The sequence below is a fragment of the Stenella coeruleoalba genome (assembly GCF_951394435.1).
Source record: "Stenella coeruleoalba genome assembly, chromosome: 5".
NCBI classification, from domain to species: Eukaryota; Metazoa; Chordata; class Mammalia; order Artiodactyla; family Delphinidae; genus Stenella; species Stenella coeruleoalba.
This window is the reverse complement of record NC_137150.1, coordinates 30,719,632-30,741,339: the sequence shown is the minus strand read 5'-3', so window position 1 is coordinate 30,741,339 and position 21,708 is coordinate 30,719,632. Positions and strand designations below refer to the sequence as shown.

The window sequence follows — 21,708 nt, the reverse complement described above, 5'->3', positions numbered from 1 at the left end:
TTTTAGGCTTTCGTGAAAGAGTTCAAACAGTTTTTGTTAGGCTGCATCAAGACATACAGTTTCTTCACACGGACACCATAGGAGAATGTAGTAGGCAGAATAATGGCCTGCAAATATATCCAAATCCTAATCCCTGAAACCCGTGAATATGTAATTTTACCTGACAAAGGGGAATTAAGCTTGCAGATGGAATTAATGTTACTAATCAGTTGACCTTAAAATAGAACAGCTTGGGTTATCCAGGTGGGCCCAGTGTAATCACAAGGGCCCTTAAAAGTGAGAGAGAGGCAGAAGGGGAGGTCAGAGTAATGCTATGTGAGAAGGACTTGGTCTGCCTGTTTCTGGCTTAGAAGAGGGAGGAAGGGGGTCATGAGGTGAGGAATGTAAATAGATGGTCTCTAGAAGCTGGAAAAGATAAGACAACAGATTCTCCTCTGGAGCCTCCAGAAAGGAGCATAGCCCTGCTAACCTTGATTTTAGCTCACTGAGACCCATGTAGGACTTCTAAATTACAGAACTGTAAGATAATGAATGTGTGTTGTTTCAAGCTGCTGAATTTGTGGTAATTTGTTATAGCAGCAGTAGAAAACTAACACAAAGAACATGTTGTATCCTATTTTTTGTTTTTTTTTTTTTTCTCCACTAAGAGACAGAAATATGTATATAATTCTAAATATTTAGTTTCTTTTTACAGATCTTAAAGGTATAGAGCTTATTTAGGAACCTAGAATGTTTTCCAGGTTTGAGAGTAAAATAATTATACTTGATTATTTTAAGAGTTATTTAGACAGTACTCATTTGCTAATAGAATTACTTTTAAAATATTTTAAAACTGTGTTATAAATGTGTCTGCCAAATGCCTAACTAGAAGGGATCATCTCTCTTTTTCGTAATTTATGAGAGCTAGGCAAAGAATTGTATAGAAGCAACCATTAGTAAGATAGCTAGAACAAAGAAGGCTATTGTGCTTTCTGGGCACAATGTTCCCTTAACTATTAAGGAGATAACAAAAATTCATTGAATTGATGCTTCGGAGCACCCCTTATGCCCGTGGGTTTGGGTGGGGGTGAGAGGGAGGTGGAGATGACCGAGACAGTTCTTGCCCTGGAGAAGCTAATCGTTTTGTAGGTAGAATGGGACAGAACAGGGGTGGCTACAGTTACCGATCGTCGGTGAGAGGTTCTGGGCAAGTGCCATGGGCTCAGGACAAGGGAAGGTCACATCCGGATCCAGGAAAGCTTTAGGGAAAATGGGGCATGTGAAGTAGGCCCTGAAGGATACTGAGGGGGAGGAGTGATGGGTCAGATTTTTTGTAGTGATCCCCCAAATGTTAATATCTGCAGACATTGTTTTCTGCGGGGAGCTTCTGTTTTTCCAGAGAAGCAGTCGCAGTCTTTTGTGTGATAATTGGCTTTAGATGTGTTCTGGGGGAAGGGGGTGGGGGGAAGGAGGGGCCAGCAGTGGCTCATCATTCACTGTACAGATTAGGCATCTCACCTGTTTTCAGCCTTGCCTTTGCTGCCTTTTGTGCCTGGGGATTGTGACTCCAGAAGCCCTCTCGTTAAGTTTCTTGAGAGAGTAAACCTCCTTTCTCCTCTCCAGGTGAAGAAGAGGCCCTGTGGGGTCTAACTGCTCCCAACACAGACTTCCTGTCAGTCTGCTTTCCACCGCACTTTCTGTGGTTCCTGGGCTGTCCCCTCCTGTGGTTACTCCCTCGGCAGGTGTAAAGGCTTCCATTTGCTCCAAGTCAGATATTCTTGTGCTTTCACTTCCCTCATTTGTTCACTCTCTCTTCTGCTGTTGTTTCCTCTTTTTTGTCCTCATGGGCTGAATGTGTTTTTAATTCCGTACTATCTTTTTGATGGGGATTTAGGAAGGAGGTCATTCCTACAAGAAGCTTTTTATATCAGAAGGTAATGAAAATCCAGAAGCAAGAAGAAGCAGTGAGGACTCATTCACTTCTTTCACCTCCTTTATCAAAACAGCAGATATTTCCTAGTAATAGAAATTCTGTTTGACATCCATAGAATCTGATTTTTTTGGGTTAATTCTGCCTGAAAAGTTTTCCTTCCCTCAGAGCTACAAGTCATTTTTGTATACAAAGACTAGGTCTTTTGCTCTTCACATTACATGCACTCCTTTTAAGACATTTTATTCACTATTCATTCTATGGAATACTTTATGTCACACTTTCCCCCTAATCTTTTAAACTTCTGAAAATCCTTTAAAAACTTTTATCTATGAATTTTCCATTTCCTCCTCCTATTGGGTCTTCATCTCTGGCTAGTCACTCCATATTATTTTTTGATTTGTTTTCTTTTTAGGATTTTACAGTTTTTGGAGGCAGCCTGTCGGGAGCACATGCCCAAAAGATCTGCAAAGTAAGTATTTATTTTTTATAAATTTTCTTTTTTTAAAAAAATTTTTATTTTTGGCTGCGTTGGGTCTCCGTTGCTGTGTGCGGGCTTTCTCTAATTGCGGTGAGCAGGGACTACTCTTCCTTGTGGTGTGCAGGCTTCTCATTGTGGTGGCTTCTCGTTGCGGAGTGTGGGCTCTAGGCGCATGGGCTTCAGTAGTTGTGGCACACGGGCTCAGTAGTTGTGGCTCACGGTCTCTAGAGCACAGGCTCAGTAGCTGTGGCACACGGGCTTAGTTGCTCCGTGGCATGTGGGATCTTCCCGGACCAGGGCTCAAACCTGTGTCCCCTGCATTGGCAGGCGGATTCTTAACCACTGCACCACCAGGGAAGCCCCCAAAGTAAGTATTTAATATTGAAAACAAACTCAATACTTTCATCAGTCACATGGGGTGGGGCAGAGGTGTGCAGGATGTGGTGCTGACCTGAAGGTGCCTTCAGTAAAGGGCAGGAGGTCTTAACATTTTTTGTAGCATGGATCCCTTTGGCAGGCTGGTGAAGCCGGACCTGCATTTTTTATATATATTTAAAATTTAAAGTCTTTATTGAATTTGTTACAATATTGCTTCTGTTTTATGTTTTGGTTTTTTGGCACGAGACATGTGGGATATCAGCTCCCCGACCAGGGATTGAACCTGCACCCCTTGCATTGGAAGGTGAAGTCTTAACCACTGGACTGCTGGGGAAGTCCCTGGACCCGCATTTTTTACACATGCATAAAGTAAAATGTAGGATTACAAGAGGTTGAAAATTAAAAAATCACATTTGTAATATATATGCTTCCTTATTAATGAATTAAATCGAGATTTAGCAGTGGATAAACTGCTATAATTTCAAAGTTGGCATGAGTTGAAAATGATATTTCAAGATATCTGCCAGAAAGTGGGACCCACCAGAAAGTGGGACTTCCCTGGTGGTCCAGAGGTTAAGACTCCACACTTCCATTGCAGGGGGCACGGGTTCGATCCCTGGTTGGGGAACTAAGATCCCACATGCTATGCGGTGTGGCCAAAAAAAAAAAAAAAAAAAAAAAGATATTTGCAGCAACTTTAATGTGGCATAAAAAATTTGTGGCTTCTATTAATGACAAAGTCACAGGTATTTCTAATACAGCTGTGGTTAATAAAATGTAAAATTTTCCAAGTTCATGGACTCCTTGAAATCTACTCACAGGCTTCTTACGGTTCTGAGGATCCCAAGTAAAGAACCCATGGTCTAGGTAGAGAATCCAGGTACTAAAAAAGCAGTGCAAATGATGGCATTTAAAAAATGCTGCTACAGATGAGATGCTCTGGTGGTGAATAAAAGTGTAGATCATATTTGGGGAGTTTTGGAATAAAGGTAGAGTTGATCTTTAGTAGCTGGGCAGGGCTTCCCTGTGTAATGGAATACCTAGCTTCTCCGTGTGGTCCTGTCATGTGTTACTCCTGAGACCTTGGGCCAATCCCTAAACTTTTAAACCTTCCTAATTTCCTCCACAATTTATTGCCTCTGTTGTGATTACTAAATGAGATAATGGAAGTGAAAGTGCTTTGTAAATTCTCAAGGACTGTTAGAAATGTTGCTCATTAGGCTGTCAACTACTGACCCATGAGGAAAATCTGTCTTATTAGAAGTAAGAGGGCTGGGCCTGGCCTCCAGTTAATAGATGGGTCCACATTTACTTTCACAAAAATACTGCTTTGCCATTCTATCAGTTCAAAATATTATTTTGTTCAGTCCCAGGCTGAAAAAATACTACAGCCTGGGCCTGAGGCTCTAGAAGTGGTTGCCATGAACAGTCTTCGCCTCTGCAAATGGGAAGTGCTTTGGCTCTTGGCTGCTTGGGGGACTTTAATTAGCGGTTTAAATATCTGATTTTCTGTCTTCCACGAGGTACCCAATCATCATGTGGAATGGAGCCAGTGTTATGGACTCCTGTTTTGAAAAGTACACTCAGAACATTTTCCAGAAAACCACCATGGTGCTTTGTAAATGCTGTTTTTCATAACAGGGTCAGTTGTCTCACAAAAGATTTTTCTGCTATCTCAGATCATGGACCAAGCCATGACAGTGGGGGCTCCGGTGATTGGACTGAATGACTCTGGGGGAGCACGGATCCAAGAGGGAGTAGAGTCTTTGGCTGGCTACGCAGACATCTTTCTGGTGAGAAACCGTTAATAGAGAATGGAAGAGTACAGGGAGTTCTCTAAGCTGTGTCCTGGTCAGAGCTTCCCTATCTTACCTCATTGTGTCCCGTAGCTCCTTCTTGTGTCATTGGGGTGGCATGAAGGGTGGATGAAAAGCAAGAGAGGTGGGGGTTCCTGGTGGCCTAGTGGTTAGGACTCTGCTGTGGCCCCAGTTCAATCCCTGGTCGGGGGAACTGATAAGGTGGGGAGGGTTATCTTTCTTTTTCTTTCATAGAGGCCACTGATACTTATAGGGGAAAACAAAATTAAAGATTATTCAGAAGGGAATGTCACTTAAATAATTTTTTTTCAAAAGCAAGGAGTAGGGAATATAAAAGGTTAAAATGAACTGACTTGCTAAAAATTAGGAATTTTATTATTTTAACTTTATTTTATATCAGAGTATAGTTGAACAACGTTATGTTAGTTTCAGATGCACAGCAAAGTGATTCAGTTATAAATATACATGTATCTGTAGAATTAACAGTTTTTAAAAAAAGCAGTGTTTTTTTTGTTTTTTTTTTTTTGCGGTACGCGGGCCTCTCACTGTTGTGGCCTCTCCAGTTGCGGAGCACAGGCTCCGGACGCGCAGGCTCAGTGGCCATGGCTCACGGGCCCAGCCGCTTTGCGGCATGTGGGATCTTCCCGGACTGGGGCACGAACCCGTGTCCCCTGCATTGGCAGGTGGACTCTCAACCACTGCACTGCCAGGGAAGCCCCTGTGGTTTTTTTTTTTTTTGGTTAAGACATTACAAGATCATTATACAAAGTTCAAGCTGTAGTACAAAGAAGAAAGAAATCCCACCATCACCCAAGATCCCACCAGTTAGAAGCATTTGGTGAACATCATTTCAGATATCTGCTTTCTTACAGACTAAAAGAGAAAGAAATGAAAAGAAACACAAAAATTAAATACATTATTTGAAGTAGGAAGTGCATTGTGAGAGTATAGTAAGGGAGGTTGGGGTGAGGGAGAGATACTGCCAGATGTAAACTTGAGAGAAGGGACAGATCAGCATTTCCAGGGAGGGGAGGAAAGAAAGGACAGAGACAGGCAGACATTGTTTCTAATCAGGCCAGCTGTTCTTGTCATCCCCTGGCCTGCAGGCTTATGAAGGTTTTTATTCCCTGCCACTGCCCTTTGTGTTCAGTCAGAAAAATGTGTGTTTACTTTGTGTACGATACTCTGGTAGTTGTGGGAGCACTTGTGTACGTTGAGGAGCCACTTTGTAGATCTTAAACCTACTTTTTAATCTTTAAACTTGAGCTCTAGGGGTAGCACACTGGGGAGTAAAGGCACTCCTTTATGTCTTTTACCCACATTCACCAGCTGTTTACATTTTGCCTGTTTGCTCTATCATTTTCTCTCCGTATGCACATATTTGCACGTTATATTTTTCTGAAACATTTTAGAGTAAATTGGAGATTATGCCTCCTTTATCTCTTAAATCCTTCATTGTATATTTTCTAAGAACAAGGACGTTTTTATATAAACAGAGTACAGTAATTGGGAAACTTAATATTGATTGATCAGTATTATTCTTATTCATATTTCATCAAATGATCCTAATAACGGCCTTTATAGTTATCCCCCCCCCCCAATCCAGGATTAAGTACTGCCTTTAGTTGTCATATAACTTTAATCTCCTTCAATCTGGAACATTTCCTCAATTTCTCTTTGTCTTTTATGACTTTTGATTTTTTTTAAAACAGCTTTATTGCGGTATAATTTACGAAGCATAAAATCCATCCATTATAAGCATACATTTCAACGATTTTTAAGAAACTTGTGCAGCCATCACCACAGTCTACAATTTAGAATCTTTCCCTCCGAAAAGATCCTTCCTGCCTGTTTTCAGTCAATTCCTACCCAGCCTTAGGTAGCCACTGATCAGCTTTCTGCCTCTACAGTTTTTTCATCTCTCTTCACTTAAAATAATGTTTTTGAGGTTCATTCATATTGTACTGTGTATCAGTGATTTGTTTTTATTGCTGAATAATAGTATATAGATATACCATATTTTGTTTATCCATCCACTAGTTGATGGACATTTGGGTAGTTTTTACATTTTGAATATCATAAATAATCCTGCTATGGACATTTGTATATAGCTCATCGTGTGGACATATGTTTTCATAACCCTTGAGTAGATTCTTAAGAGTGAAATTGTTGGATCAAGTTATCGAACCCAAGTTCTTGTGCCCAATGCACAGTGAAGCCAAACAAACGGGAATGTCGGAGATTGGAGCGGAGAAAAGTTTATTGTAGGGCCAAGCAAAGACCTGAACTCCTCCATGAGTTTCAGGGAAGAGTTTTTAAGGGGAAGGTGAGGGAGGGTAGTAGGAGGGTGTGTGTGTCTGATTGGTTGGTGGTGAGGTAGCAGGGTGGTGTTTCAGGAATCTCAGTCATCAGCCTTCTGGTTCCAACCAGTCTGGGGTCCACATGCCTGTGCTCAGGGGGCCTGAGTTCCTGTAGAAGAACTCAGAGATATGTATCGAATTGTTATGCACATCCTCTTAGGAGGAACCAGGCCCAGGCCCCATGCCGCACTATTATTTCTTTCTGCATTCCCTCAATCCCCTAATTAATAACTATTTGAGTCTGCCCTTTGGAACTTAGGGAAGGTCTAGGAGGCTAAAACCTTTTTCCTACAAACAAGAAATGGGGGACACAGAAAGGCTTTTGTACTTGGGAGGGCCTCACAGGGTCCTTCTCGGCTTCATTATAAGTTTATGTATAACTTTTTAAGAAACTGCCAAATTTTTTCCCAAGGTGACTGTTCCCTTTTATATTACCACAAGCAGTGTAATTGGGGGTTTCAGGTTCTCCCCATTCTTGTTGACACGTAGCATCGTCAGTCTTTTCCATTATAGTCATTTCAGTGGTAAGTAGTGGTATCTCTCCGTGGTTTTTTTTTTTTTTTTTTTTTTTTTTGCGCGGTACGCGGGCCTCTCACTGCTGTGGCCTCTCCCACTGCCGAGCACAGGATCCAGACGCGCAGGCTCAGCGGCCATGGCTCACGGGCCCAGCCGCTCCGCGGCATGTGGGATCTTCCCGGACCAGGGCACGAACCCGTGTCCCCTGCATCAGCAGGCGGACTCCCAACCACTGCGCCACCAGGGAAGCCCTCTCCGTGGTTTTAATTTGCATTTCCCATCTCACTAATCCTGTTGAGTATCTTTTTACGTACATGGTAGTCATTTGTGTATCTTCTTTGCTGAATGTTTGTTCAGATCTTTTGCTCATTTTGTAATTGGATTTTGAGTAAGAGTTCTTTATATATTCAGGATACAAGTCCTCTATCAGATATATGATTTTCAAATTTTTTTTACTAGTCTGTGGCTTTTTATTTCTTTTCTTTTTTTTGGTAAATTAATTAATTTATCATTTATATTTGTCTATGTTGGGTCTTCATTGCTGCGTGTGGGCTTTCTCTAGTTTCAGGGAGCGGGGGCTACTCTCCATTGCAGTGCGCAGGCTTCTCATTGCGGTGGCTTCCCTTGTTGCGGAGCATGGACTCTAGGCACGCGGGCTTCAGTAGTTGTGGCATGTATGCTCAGTAGTTGTAGCTCGCGGGCTCTAGAGCACAGGCTTAGTAGTTGTGGCACACGGGCTTAGTTGCTCCACGGCATGTGGGATCTTCCCGGAGCAGTGCTCAAACCTGTGTCCCCTGCACTGGCAGGCGGATTCTTAACCACTGCCACCAGGGGAGTCCCTGTGGCTTTTTATTTCTTAATGGTGGCGTTTTAAGTGCAAAAGTTTTAAATCTTAAAGTCCAGTTTATCAGTTTTTTTCTTTTGTAGATCATGCTTTTATTCTCATATAAGAACTGTGCTCAATACAAAGTCATGAAGATTTTGTCTAGTGGTTTTGTTACCAACCAGGGTTCTTGGCCTCCTTAATCAATAGAAATTGGTCAGAGGCCAGACAAGAAATTCAGGCAAGGCTTTACTGGGGCCCCTGCTGCAGCAGGAGGGAGCGAGAACAAACAACAGGTTCCCTTGCTTGCTTGCTCACTGAGGAGGGTGCAGGCGAGCTTTTTCATTACATGGGGTGAGGATAGGGGTGTGTCTGGGAGTCGGGCTGGAGGGGTGGCTTAGGTGGTCTGCCCACCCCTTAGGTGGTGTGGTGTGCAGGGGGCATGTGCAGTGCCCTGCTTTAGCTCCGGGCTCTTCAAAAGTGGCAGTTGCGTTTTTTGGTCTCTTTGTATCTCTTGTCCAGAATTTGCCCTGATTGCACCTGCATGCAGTTACTTTTAGTCCCATGTAGTTTTCTTGTATTTTGTTGCTCGAGGAGAGGTGTGTCCAGGTGCAAGCACTGCAGCACTGCAGCACTGCAGCACTGCGACAAAGGGTCCCAGCTCCCAGCCTGTCTCAGTTTTTTTTCATGAGGTTTTATAGGTTTTTGGCCTTCATATTAGGTCTGTGATCCCTTCTGAGTTAATTTTTGAGTATGGTCTGAGGTCAGGGTCCAAATTCATCCTTGTCCCACCACCATTAATTGACATGACTGTTCTTTCCCTACTGAATGGTCCTGGCACTTTGGTGGAAAGAAAATCAATTGACCATAAATATAAGGGTTTATTTCTTGACTCAGTTTTTTTCCATTGATGTATACGCTTATCCTTACATCAGAAGCACACTTTCTCTTCTGATAGTCTTATGATGTGTATGTTGGTACATTTAATTTCCCACAGGTCCCTCAGCCTCTGTTCTTTTTTCCTTTTTTTTGCTGTTCCTCAGAGTTGTGGACTTAAAAACTGTTCGCAAACTAAAAGTTGTGTCAACTTAAAAATAAATGCACAATGTGAGAGTTGTGAGTTAAGTTTTACTTGGGGCAAAATGAAGACTGCAGCTCAGGAGACAGCATCCCAGATAGCTCTGAGAAACTGCTCCAAAGAGGTAGGAGGGAAGGTCTGAATATATGTGATTTTGGTGAAGGGGGAATACATGCAATCAAGCACATATTTCTTGTAGAAGTTTTCTGCTAGTCTCAGGAAAGTTACTGCTAGTCACAAGGAGCAGATGTCACCATGAAGGATTTTAGTGTTTTTCTAGATATGAGGAGATACAAGAATTGGGCTCATAAAATTGGCTCCTGAAAATATCTAACTTTCTGAAGACCTGTTCTGCCTGTTTTTCCCATAGCACAGAGTTCCTAATTTCAGCTTTCTACCCTGAACTCCTTTCGGTGGGGTGTTGAAAGTCAGCAGCTGCAAATGCACAAGACTTAATCCTTGTAGAGGTAGATGGCAAGTGCCAATTGTAGTTGACATTTAAAAAAAAAATTTGTTTATTTATTTGGTTGCACCAGGTCTTAGTGGTGGCAGGCAGGCTCCTTAGTTGCGGCTCGCTGGGCTCCTTAGTCGTGGCTTGCGAACTATTAGTTGCGGCAGGCATGTGGGACCTAGTTCCCTGACCAGGGATCGAACCCAGGCCCCCTGCATTGGGAGCACAGAGTCTTATCCACGTGCCATCAGGGAAGTCCCTAAACTTAGACATTCTAAATGTACAGTTCAGTTGTATTGAATACGTTCATAATTTTATGCACCTATCACCATTGTCCATCTCTGTAACATTCTTTTTTTTTTTTTTTTTTTTTTTTGCGGTACGCGGGCCTCTCACTGTTGTGGCCTCTACCACTGAGGAGCACAGGCTCCGGACACGCAGGCTCAGGGGCCATGGCTCACGGGCCCAGCCGCTCCGCGGCATGTGGGATCTTCCCGGACCAGGGCAATAACCTGTGTCCCCTGCATCGGCAGGCGGACTCTCAACCACTGCGCCACCAGGGAAGCCCATCTCCATAACTTTTTAAGTGTCAATTCTTTTTTTTTTGTTTTTATGTTTTTTAACATCTTTATTGGAGTATAATTACTTCATGATGCTGTGCTAATTTGTGCTGCACAACAAAGTGAATTAGCCATATGCATACATATATCCCCATATCCCCTCCCTCTTGCATTCCCTCCCACCCTCCCTATCTCATCCCTCTAGGTGGTCACAAAGCGCCGAGGTGATCTGCCTATACTATGCAGCTTCTTCCCACTAGCTAGCTATTTTACATTTGGTAGTGTATATGTCAGTGGTATTCTCTCACTTCATCCCAGCTTACCCTCCCCGTGTCCTCAAGTCCGTTCTCTACGTCTGCATCTTTATTCCTGTCCTGCCCCTAGGTTCTTCAGAACCATTTTTTTTAGATTCCATATATATGTGTTAGCATATGGTATTTGTTTTTCTCTTTCTGACTTACTTCACTCTGTATGACAGACTACAGGTCCATCCACCTCACTACAAATAACACAGTTTCGTTTCTTTTTATGGCTGAGTAATATTCCATTGTATATATGTGCCACATCTTCTTTATCCATTCATCCATTGATGGACACTTAGGTCGTGTCCATGTCCTGGCTATTGTAAACAGAGCTGCAATGAACATTGTGGTACATGACTCTTTTTGAGTTATGGTTTTCTCAGGGTATATGCCCAGTAGTGGGATTGCTGGGTCGTATGGTAGTTCTATTTGTAGTTTTTTAAGGAACCTCCATACTGTTCTCCATGGTGGCTGTATCAATTTACATTCCCACCAACAGTGCAGGAGGGTTCCCATTTCTGCACACCCTCTCCAGCATTTACTGTTTCTAGATTTTTTGATGATGGCCATTCTGACTGGTGTGAGGTGATACCTTATTGTAGTTTTGATTTGCATTTCTCTAATGATTAGTGATGTTGAGCATCCTTTCATGTGTTTGTTGGCAATCTTCTTTGGAGAAATGTCTATTTAGGTCTTCTGTGCATTTTTGGATTGGGTTTTTTGTTTTTTTTGATATTGAGCTGCATGAGCTGCTTGTATGTTTTGGAGATTAGTCCTTTGTCAGTTGCTTCATTTGCAAATATTTTCTCCCATTCTGAGGGTTGTCTTTTCATCTTGTTTATGGTTTCCTTTTCTGGGCAAAAGCTTTGACGTTTCATTAGGTCACATTTGTTTATTTTTGTTTTTATTTCTATTTGTCTAGGAGGTGGGTCAAAAAGGATCTTACTGTGATTTATGTCATAGAGTGTTCTGCCTATGTTTTCCTCTAAGAGTTTTATAGTGTCTGGCCTTAAATTTAGGTTTTTAATCCATTTTGAGTTTATTTTTGTGTATGGTGTTAGGAAGTGTTCTAATTTCATTCTTTTACATGTAGCTGTCCAGTTTTCCTAGCACCACTTATTGAAGAGGCTGTCTTTTCTCCATTTTATACTCTTGCCTCCTTTATCAAAGATAAGGTGACCATATGTGCATGGGTTTATCTCTGGGCTTTCTATCCTGTTCCATTGATCTATATTTCTGTTTTTGTGCCAGTACCATACTGTCTTGATTACTGTAGCATTGTAGTATAGTCTGAAGTCAGGGAGCCTGATTGCTCCATCTCCATTTTTCTTTCTCAAGATAGCTTTGGTTATTCGGGGCCTTTTGTGTTTCCATACAAATTGTGAAATTTTTTGTTCTAGTTCTGTGAAATATGCCATTGGTAGTTTGATAGGGATTGCATTGAATCTGTAGATTGCTTTGGGTAGTATAGTCACTTTCACAATGTTGATTCTTCCAATCCAGGAACATGGTATATCTCTCCATCTGTTTGTATCATCTTGAATTTGTTTGATCAGTGTCTTATAGTTTTCTGCATACAGATTTTTTGTCCCCTTAGGTAGGTTTATTCCTGGGTATTTTATTCTTTTTGTTGCAATGGTAAATGGGATTGTTTCCTTAATTACTCTTTCAGATTTTTCATCATTAGTGTATAGCAATGCAAGAGATTTCTGTGCATTAATTTTGTATCTTGCTACTTTACCAAATTCATTGATCAGCTCTAGTAGTTTTCTAGTAGCATCTTTAGGATTCTCTATGTATAGTATCATGTCATCTGCAAACAGTGACAGTTTTACTTCTTCTTTTCTGATTTGGATTCCTTTTATTTCTTTGTCTTCTCTGATTGCTGTGGCTAAAACTTCTAAAACTGTTGAATAATAGTGGTGAGAGTGGGCACCCTTGTCTTGTTCCTGATCTTAGAGGAAATGGTTTCAGTTTTTCACCGTTGAGGACAATGTTGGCTGTGGGTTTGTCTTAAATGGCCATTATTATGGTGAGGTACGTTCCCTCTATGCTTACTTCTGGAGCGTTTTTATCATAAGTGCGTGTTGAATTTTGTTGAAGACTTTTTCTGAATTTATTGAGATTATCATATGGTTTTTATCCTTCAATTTGTTAATATGGTGTATCACATTGATTGATTTGCATATATTGAAGAATCCTTGCATTCCTGGGATAAACCCCACTTGATCATGGTGTATGACCTTCTTAATGTGCTGTTGGATTCTATTTGCTAGTATTTTGTTGAGTATTTTTGCATCTATGTTTATCAGTGATATTGGCTTGTAGTTTTCTTTTCTTGTGACATCTTTGTCTGGTTTTAGTATCAGGGTAATGAATGAGTAGAATGAGTTTGGGAGTGTTCCTTCCTCTACTATATTTTGGAGGAGTTTGAGAAGTATAGGTGTTAGCTCTTCTCTAAATGTTTGACACAATTCATGTGTGAAGCCATCTGGTCCTGGGCTTTTGTTTGTTGGAAGATTTTTAATCACAGTTTCAATTTCAGTGCCTGTGATTGATCTGTTTATATTTTCTGTTTCTTCCTGATTCAGTCTCAGAAGGTTGTACTTTTCTAAGAAACTGTCCATTTCTTCCAGGTTGTCCATTTCATTGGCATATAGTTGCTTGTAGTAATCTCTTATGTTCCTTTGTATTTCTGCAGTGTCATTTGTTACTTTACTTTTTTTTGTGTGTGTGTGTGGTACGCGGGCCTCTCACTGCTGTGGCCTCTCCCGTTGTGGAGCACAGGCTCCGGACGCGCAGGCTCAGCGGCCATGGCTCACGGGGCCAGCCGCTCCACGGCATATGGGATCTTCCCAGACTGGGGCACAAACCTGTGTCCCCTGCTTCGGCAGGCAGACTTTCAACCACTGCGCCACCAGGGAAGCCCAACTTTACCTTTTTCATTTCTAATTCTGTTGATTTGAGTCTTCTCTCTTTTTTTCTTGATGATTCTGGCTAATGGTTTATCAATTTTGTTTATCTTCTCAAAGAACCTGCTTTCAGTTTTATTGATCTTTACTATTGTTTCCTTCATTTCTTTTTCATTTATTTCTGATCTGATCTTTAAGATTTCTTTCCTTCTGCTAAGTTTGGGGTTTTTTTGTTTTTGTTTCTCTAATTGCTTTAGATATAAGGTTAGGTTGTTTATTTGAGATGTTTCTTGTTTCTTGAGGTAGGATTGTATTGCTATAAACTTCCCTCTTAGAATTGCTTTTGCTGCATCCCATAGATTTTGGTCCATCGTGTTTCCACTGTCATTTGTTTCTAGGTATTTTTTGGTTCTAGGTTTTTTTCCTGTAATTGATATCTAGTCTCATAGTGTTGTGGTTGGAAAAGATACTTGATACGATTTCAGTTTTCTTAAATTTACCAAGGCTTGATTTGTGACCCAAGAGAGGTCTATCCTGGAGAATATTCCATGAGCACTTGGGAAGAAAGTGTATTCTGTTGTTTTTGGATGGAATGTCCTATAAATATCAATTAAGTCTATCTTGTTTAATGTGTCACTTAAAGCTTGTGTTTCCTTATTTACTTTCATTTTGGATGATCTGTCCATTGGTGAAAGTGTGGTGTTAACGTCCCCTACTATGACTGTGTTACTGTCAACTTCCCCTTTTATGGCTGTTAGCATTTGCCCTATGTATTGAGGTGCTCCTATGTTGGGTGCATAAATATTTACAATTGTTATATCTTCTTGTATTGATCCGTTGATCATTATGTAGTGTCCTTGTTTGTCTCTTGTAATAGTGTTTATTTTAAAGTCTATTTTTTCTGATATGAGAATTGCTGTTCCAGCTTTCTTTTGATTTCCATTTGCATGGGATGTGTTTTTCCGTGCCCTCACTTTCAGTCTGTATGTGTCCCTGTGTCTGAAGTGGGTCTCTTGTAGGCAGCATATATATGGGTCTTGTTTTTGTATCCATTCAGCCAGTCAATGTCTTTTGGTTGCAGCATTTAATCCATTTATATTTAAGGTAGCTATCAATATGTATGTTCCTGTTACCATTTTCTTAATTCTTTTGGGTTTGTTATTGTAGGTCTTTTCCTTCTCTTGTGTTTACTGCCTAGAGAAGATCCTTTAGCATTTGTTGTAAAGCTGGTTTGGTGGTGCTGAATTCTCTTACCTTTTGCTTGTCTGTAAAGGTTTTAACTTCTCTGTCAAATCTGAATGAGATCATTGCTGGGTAGAGTAATCTTGCTTGTAGGTTTTTCCCTTCCATCGCTTTAAATATGTCCTGCCACTCCCTTCTTTGTTGTGGAGTTTCTGCTGAAAGATCAGCTGTTAACCTTATGGGTATTCCCTTGTATGTTACTTGTTGCTTTGCCATTGCTGCTTTTAATATTTTTTCTTTGTATTCAGTTTTTGATAGTTTCATTGATATGTGTCTCGGTGTGTTTCTCTTTGGGTTTATCCTGTATGGGACTCTCTGCTTCCTGGACTTGATTGACTGTTTCCTTTCCCATGTTAGGGACGTTTTTGACTATAATCTCTTCAAATATTTTCTCAGACCCTTTCTTTTTCTATTCTTCTTCCGGGACCGTTATAATTCGAATGTTGGTGTGTTTAATGTTGTCCCAGAGGTCTCTGAGACTGTCCTCAATTCTTTTCATTATTTTTTTGTATTCTGCTCCTTGGCAGTTCTTTCCACTATTGTATCTTGCAGGTCACTTATCCATTCTTCTGCCTCAGTTATTTTGCTATTGATTCCTTCTAGAGTATTATTAATTTCAGTTATTGTTTTCATCACTGTTTGTTTGCTCTTTAGTTCTTCTAGATTCTTGTTAAAAGTCTCTTGTATTTTCTTCATTCTGTTCCTGAGATTTTTGAACATCTTTACTGTCATTATTATTTTATTTTATTTTATTTTTAAAAATTTTTTGCGGTACGCGGGCCTCTCACTGTTGTGGCCTCTCTCGTTGCGGAGCACAGGCTCTGGACGCACAGGCTCAGCGGCCATGGCTCACGGGCCTAGCCGCTCCACGGCATGTGGGATCCTCCTGGACCAGGGCATGAACCTGTGTCCCCTGGATCGGCAGGCAGACTCTCAACCTCTGCACCACCAGCAAGCCCTACTGTCATTATTTTCAATTCTTTTTCAGGTAGGTTGCCTATTTCATCTTCATTTATCTGGTTTTTTAGGTTTTTACCTTGCTCCTTCATCTGTAACATATTTTTTTGTTGTTTCTTTTTTATTTTTTTGTTTTTGGATAGGTGGGGCGGTATTCCTGTCTTACTGGTTGTTTGGCTTGAGGCATCCAGCATTGGAGTTTGCAGGCAGTTGGATAGATCCGGGTCTTAGTGCTGAGATTAATACCTCCAGGAGACCTCACTCCGATTAATATTTGCTGGGGTCTGAGGTTCTCTGTTAGTCCAGCAGTTTGAACTCAGAGCTCCCACCACAGGAGCTCGGTCCCAGCCTCTGGCCGGGGAACCAAGATCCCGCAAGCTATGTGGTGTGGCAAAAAAAAAAAGAAAAAAAAAAAAAGAAAAGGAGCAAAGAATATCAAAGAATAAAAAACAAAATAAGGGCTTCCCTGGTGGCGCAGTTGTTGAGAGTCCGCCTGCCGATGCAGGGGACACGGGTTCGTGCCGCAGTCTGGGAAGATCCCACATGCCGTGGAGCGGCTGGGCCCGTGAGCCATGGCTGCTGAGCCTGTGCATCCGGAGCCTGTGCTCCGCAACGGGAGAGGCCACAACAGTGAGACACCCGTGTAACGCAAAAAAAATAAAAAAAATTAAGAAAATAAAATAAAATTAGAAATGTAAAAAATATATTAGGAAACATAAAAATATAATTGAAACAACTACAACAAGGTAAAATAAAACCACAACAGAAAAAATAGAAAAAAAGTGGGGGCATGGGGGGAACAAGCCAAAAGGAGAGTAACAAAGTAACAAAGTATGAAGAATAAAATAAAATTGGAAAATAAAAAATTTATTAGGAAATATAAAAATATAAATGAATCAACAATAGTGAATCAACAAGGTAAAACAGTACCCCAATCTAAAAGAGGAAAAAAGAAAAAGAAAAAAAAAGACTTGGCTCTTGGGGCAGAGTTTAGGAGGGGTGGAACTTAGGCAGGGGCAGGGTTTAGGGTGAGGTGGAACCTAGGCCGGTGGGGTGGGGATGTCTGAGCATGAGGCAGGGCCTTTGCTTAGGACCGTGTCACTGGGGGTTCCTCCCATCCCCTTAGGTGTCTGTGGTCCCCCACCGGTGCCTAGTAGGTGCCCTAGTTGTGCAGAGACACGAATTCTGCGTCCTCCTAGTCTGCCATCTTGACTCCCCCTTCTGCCGAGTACTTTCTTGCTTCAGTTTCTGACATATCCGTTGCCCCCGGGCCATCGGGTGTGCTGGTTCCTGACTGGTGTGCATTCTCTGTGCTGGTGGTAGCCTGGAATTCCGCACCTGGAGAAACTTTTCAGCTAGCGGAGCAGCCGTAGGGAGGTGGACAGGGGCCATCTCCATAACTTTTTGTCTTGCAGAACTGAAACTCTATACCCATTAAACAGTCACCCCCCCATTATCCCCTCTGCCAGCCCCTGGTAACCACCCTTCTACTTTGTCTCTATTATTTTGACTAAATAACTTAAGTAAAATTGTACAGTGTTAGTCTTTTTGTGACTGGCTTATTATTTCACTTAGCACAGTGTCCTCAAGTTTCATCTATGTTGTAACATGTGACAGGATTTCCTTCCTTTTCAAGGATGAATAATATTCCGTTGTATAGATATACCACATTTTGTTTATCCATTTATCTGTTGATGGGCATTTGGGTTGATTCCATGTTTCACCTGTTGTGAGTAATGCTGCTATGAATGTGGGTGTACAAGTTATCTCCTTGAGACCCTGTTTTCCATTCTTTTTGGTATATCCCCAGAAGCAGAATTTCTGGATCATTTGGTAATTCTATTTAAAATTTTTTGAGGAACCACCCTGCTGTTTTTCACAGCAGCTGTACCATTTTACATTCTTACCAATAGTGCACAAGGGTTCCACTTTCTCCACATCCTCACCAACACCACTTGTTTTCTGTTTTTTTGATAGTAGTCATCTTAATGTGTGTGATATGGTGTCTCATTCTGGTTTTGATTTGCATTTCCCTAATGCGGATGATTTTGAGCTGGAGGGGGAGGAGCTTGCAACAATGGTGTGAGGTGTAACAACAATGGCCGCCTAACTTCCTAACTTCACCTCTGATCAGAATCAACAACCAGCTGTCGGAGCATAGATTTGCGATATTTGGAGGGCAGGGTCCTTTTTGTCTGCCTCTGTGTAAGCCACTCCAGGAACACATGCACAGCTGCATGCCTCATGGCTGGGTAGAGGGTGGGTAGGGGAAGCTGCTACAGTGCTACCAGTTGAAATTGACTGAAATTAACCGCGATTTGCCCTCCAAATCTTCCTATGGATGTTAAGCCTTCAGTAGGCTTAACAGAGCTCCAGAAAGTTACATCAGACAGATTCTGCCAGTGTAATTTTTGTCCAGGTGGGGAGACAGATTCCTGATGCTTCCCATTCTACCATCTTCTCAGAATCCTCTCTGTGGATGCCTTTTTGTGCTGTCCTGAGCTATGTCCTGTGAATTATAGAAATTGGTCTCAGACCCAGGTCAAGGCTAAAAGTGGACATACTTCTCTTAAGCTGATGGGGCTCAGGGAAGGATAGAAGCTGGGGGATGGGCAAGGAGTCATTGGGCTCTTATCTTTCCTGGGTCTTCCAGCCCCCTGGGAAATCTTGTTTTTCCTAGAAGGTGGCCTGAGGCTTGGCTCTTCACAACAGCTTTGTCCCTATGGAACCTTTTTGCCTTCTGCCACCTCCCTATTGCCCATCTGCCCTGTGTAGGGGTGGGCAGACATTGAAGACTGAGTAAAGTAGCACCTGCCTCTTAGCCTTGCCTTGTAACTGTTGGGCATCCTCTGTGGAGGGTGTGAAGGGGCTCCAAGTAGAGGTCATGGATCCAGGGTAAGTGTTGGCCCTGTATATTCCACCTAAGGTTTTCATTCATTATTCCAGCCAGTTTTGTACAGACAGGGGTCCTTGCCTGAGGTGTGTTTAGAGCTGGGGTGAGAGTGGTAGGATTCTCTCTGAGCTCATGTCCTGGTGGAGCTTTTGGGGAACTACTGCCCTGCCAAGGAGAGAAGAGGTTTTACTTGCCCCAGAAAGTAATATGCCAACCATCCCACCAGCTATGGGAAAAGTTGCATATACAATATTCTGGAAGAAACTGTACAGATTAGGCCTCTTGTCTCTAGGATAGAATTTCTGTGAATAAAAGCCAAATGTACTTTTATTGTTGCCTCTGTCTTTCTGCAGGTAATGCCTTGAACACCTCTGTAACCAGATGCCTTTGCCTTTCTCTTTTGGCAGAGGAATGTCACGGCATCCGGAGTCATCCCTCAGATTTCTCTGATCATGGGCCCATGTGCCGGTGGGGCTGTCTACTCCCCGGCCCTAACAGACTTCACGTTCATGGTAAAGGTAAGAAAAGGACCTGGTTCTCCTGCCCTTTGAGAGTTGTGCAGTACCTCACCTGCAATAACAATAATTCCTGACCCAGATCTGGGTTGTTATCTGCACGCTTATTGGATTTCAGTGCAGTGCTGATAAGGTCTTGGTGGAGAGAAGGTTTTGGCATGAAGACTGTAGCTTGTGTGGGTTCAGTGGCAGAATGTGCTTGTCTACTTCATTGGTGGGTGATTTTACTTGTTGATCTGAATTGCAAATGATTTTCAGGTAATCAAAGGTCCTATCCTCTGCCCAGACAGATGATCGTTTACTGAATCCTATTCAGAAAGTTTCTCATGGAAAGCTTTTCTGTAAACTGCTTCACTAGGAGGTTGTTTCTTATGTCCCACCTTTATTTCTTCAGCTGTTTGCCATTTTATTACATTTTGTCTATGATAGTAATGGTAAATCTGATCTCCAACTTCATTGTAAAGAGGTCCATATCTTTATTAAATGATTTATATGAAATGATATTTTAAAATGATTTTTAAAAGAAGCCTATTTGAAATCATACATGGGTAATTACTTTTAACCTGATACTTAAAAAAGAAATCAGTCTTTTCCTCTTAAATATTTTTAACCATAATGAGCAATAAATGTCAAGACAGGGCTTTCCTGGTGGCGCAGTGGTTGAGAGTCTGCCTGCCGTTGCAGGGGACATGGGTTCGTGCCCCGGTCCGGGAAGATCCCACATGCCGCGGAGCGGCTAGGCCCGTGAGCCGTGGCCGCTGAGCCTGTGCGTCTGGAGCCTGTGCTCCGCAACGGAAGAGGCCACAACAGTGAGAGGCCCGTGTACCGCAAACAAACAAACAAAAAATGTCAAGACAAATTACGGGGCAAAAAGGAAAGAGATTCATCCAGTATGAAAACAGTGTCAATAGAGGAGCGTAAATAGAATAGGAAATACTTTTCTCTTTGGCAGTAGGAATTAAAGTTTAACAAAGTGCTTACCCCTTGACTCAACTGTTCATTCTTGGTGACAGATTAAAAGCAACTTAAATGTTCAATGTTCAGTTTAGGGTGAACTTTAAAAATTAAGATGAACACATCTCTTATTTCCTGAGCAAAGCAGGATTCCTTGAACTTTGCCCACTAAATCTATATATGCCATACCTACATGGTGCTACCCCAGTTGTCTTCCTACCTGGCAGGAATGGAGGTGTGGGATCAATTCCTCTGGCCATTCTTTCCTCCTCTCCCTACACACATGCTGGAAAATTCTAAACTGCTTTCTCTTATTTTTTTAAAATTAATTTATTCTTTTTTTTGGCTGTGTTGGGTCTTCATTGCTGCACATGGGCATTCTCTAGTTGAGGTGAGTGGGGGCTACTCTTTATTGCAGTGCGCTGGCTTCTCACTGCGGTGACTTCTCGTTGCAGAGCACGGGCTCTAGGCGCGTGGGCTTCAGTAGTTGTGGCATGTGGGCTCAGTAGTTGTGGCTTGCAGACTCTAGAGCACAGTCTCAGTAGTTGTGGTGCACGGACTTAGTTGCTCCGCAGCATGTGGGATCTACCCGGACCAGGGCTCGAACCCGTGTTCCCTGCATTGGCCAGGTGGATTCTTAACCACTGCACCACTAGGGAAGCCCTGCTTTGTCTTACTTTTAAAACATTTTTTCCCAGTTTTATTGAGATATAATTGACATATAACATTGTTTAAGTTTAAGGTGTACATTTTTAAAAAAATAAATTAATTTATTTATTTTTGGCTGTGTTGGGTCTTCATTGCTGTGCGCAGGCTTTCTCTAGTTGCAGTGAGTGGGGGCTACTCTTTGTTGTGGTGCACGGGCTTCTCATTGTGGTGGCTTCTCTTATTGCGGAGCACAGGCTCGAGGCGCGCAGGCTTCAGTAGCTGTGGCTCGAAGGCTCTAGAGCGCAGGCTCAGTAGTTGTGGCACACAGTATTAGTTGCTCTGCTGCATGTGGGATCTTCCCGGACCAGGGCTCGAACCCATGCCTCCTTCATTGGCAGGCGGATTCTTAACCACTGTGCCACCAGGGAAGCCCCCTTAAGGTGTACCTGTTGATTTGATACTTACGTATTGTAAAATGACTACCCCCATAGTGCTCTCATAATTACCATTTCTTTCTTGTGGTGATTAACGTTTAAGATCTACTCTCTTAGCAGTTTTCAAGTATGTGATACAGTACTGTTAACTATAATCTCCATGTTATACATTAGATCCCCAGAACTTCTTCACCTTATAACTGGAAGTTTGTATCTTTTGACCAACATCTCCCCTCACTCCAACACCACCCCTGCTCTTAGTAACCACTATTCTTTTTCTGTGAGTTCAGCTGTTTTAGGTTCCACGAATAAGTGAGATCATACAGTATTTCTCTTCCTCTGTCTGACTTATTTTACTTAGCATACGCTAAGTGAAATGCCCTAAGGATCCATTCACGTCACGAATGGCAGGATTTCCTTCTTTCTCATGGCTGAATAATATTTCTCTGTGTTTGTCTGTGTACGTATGTGTCATGTT

General features: G+C 42.0%; 1 protein-coding gene across 2 annotated transcripts in view; it reads left to right on the top strand.

Moving 5' to 3' along the window:
* PCCB (propionyl-CoA carboxylase subunit beta) overlaps window positions 1–21,708 on the top strand; it is a 90,696-nt gene that overhangs the window by 4,510 nt on the left and 64,478 nt on the right. For both annotated transcript variants that reach the window (XM_079922193.1, XM_079922194.1), the window contains exons 4-6: window positions 2,325–2,381; window positions 4,448–4,561; window positions 19,087–19,197. In XM_079922193.1, coding sequence (XP_079778319.1) covers window positions 2,325–2,381; window positions 4,448–4,561; window positions 19,087–19,197 — 282 coding nt within the window. The remainder of the gene's footprint in view (window positions 1–2,324; window positions 2,382–4,447; window positions 4,562–19,086; window positions 19,198–21,708) is intronic.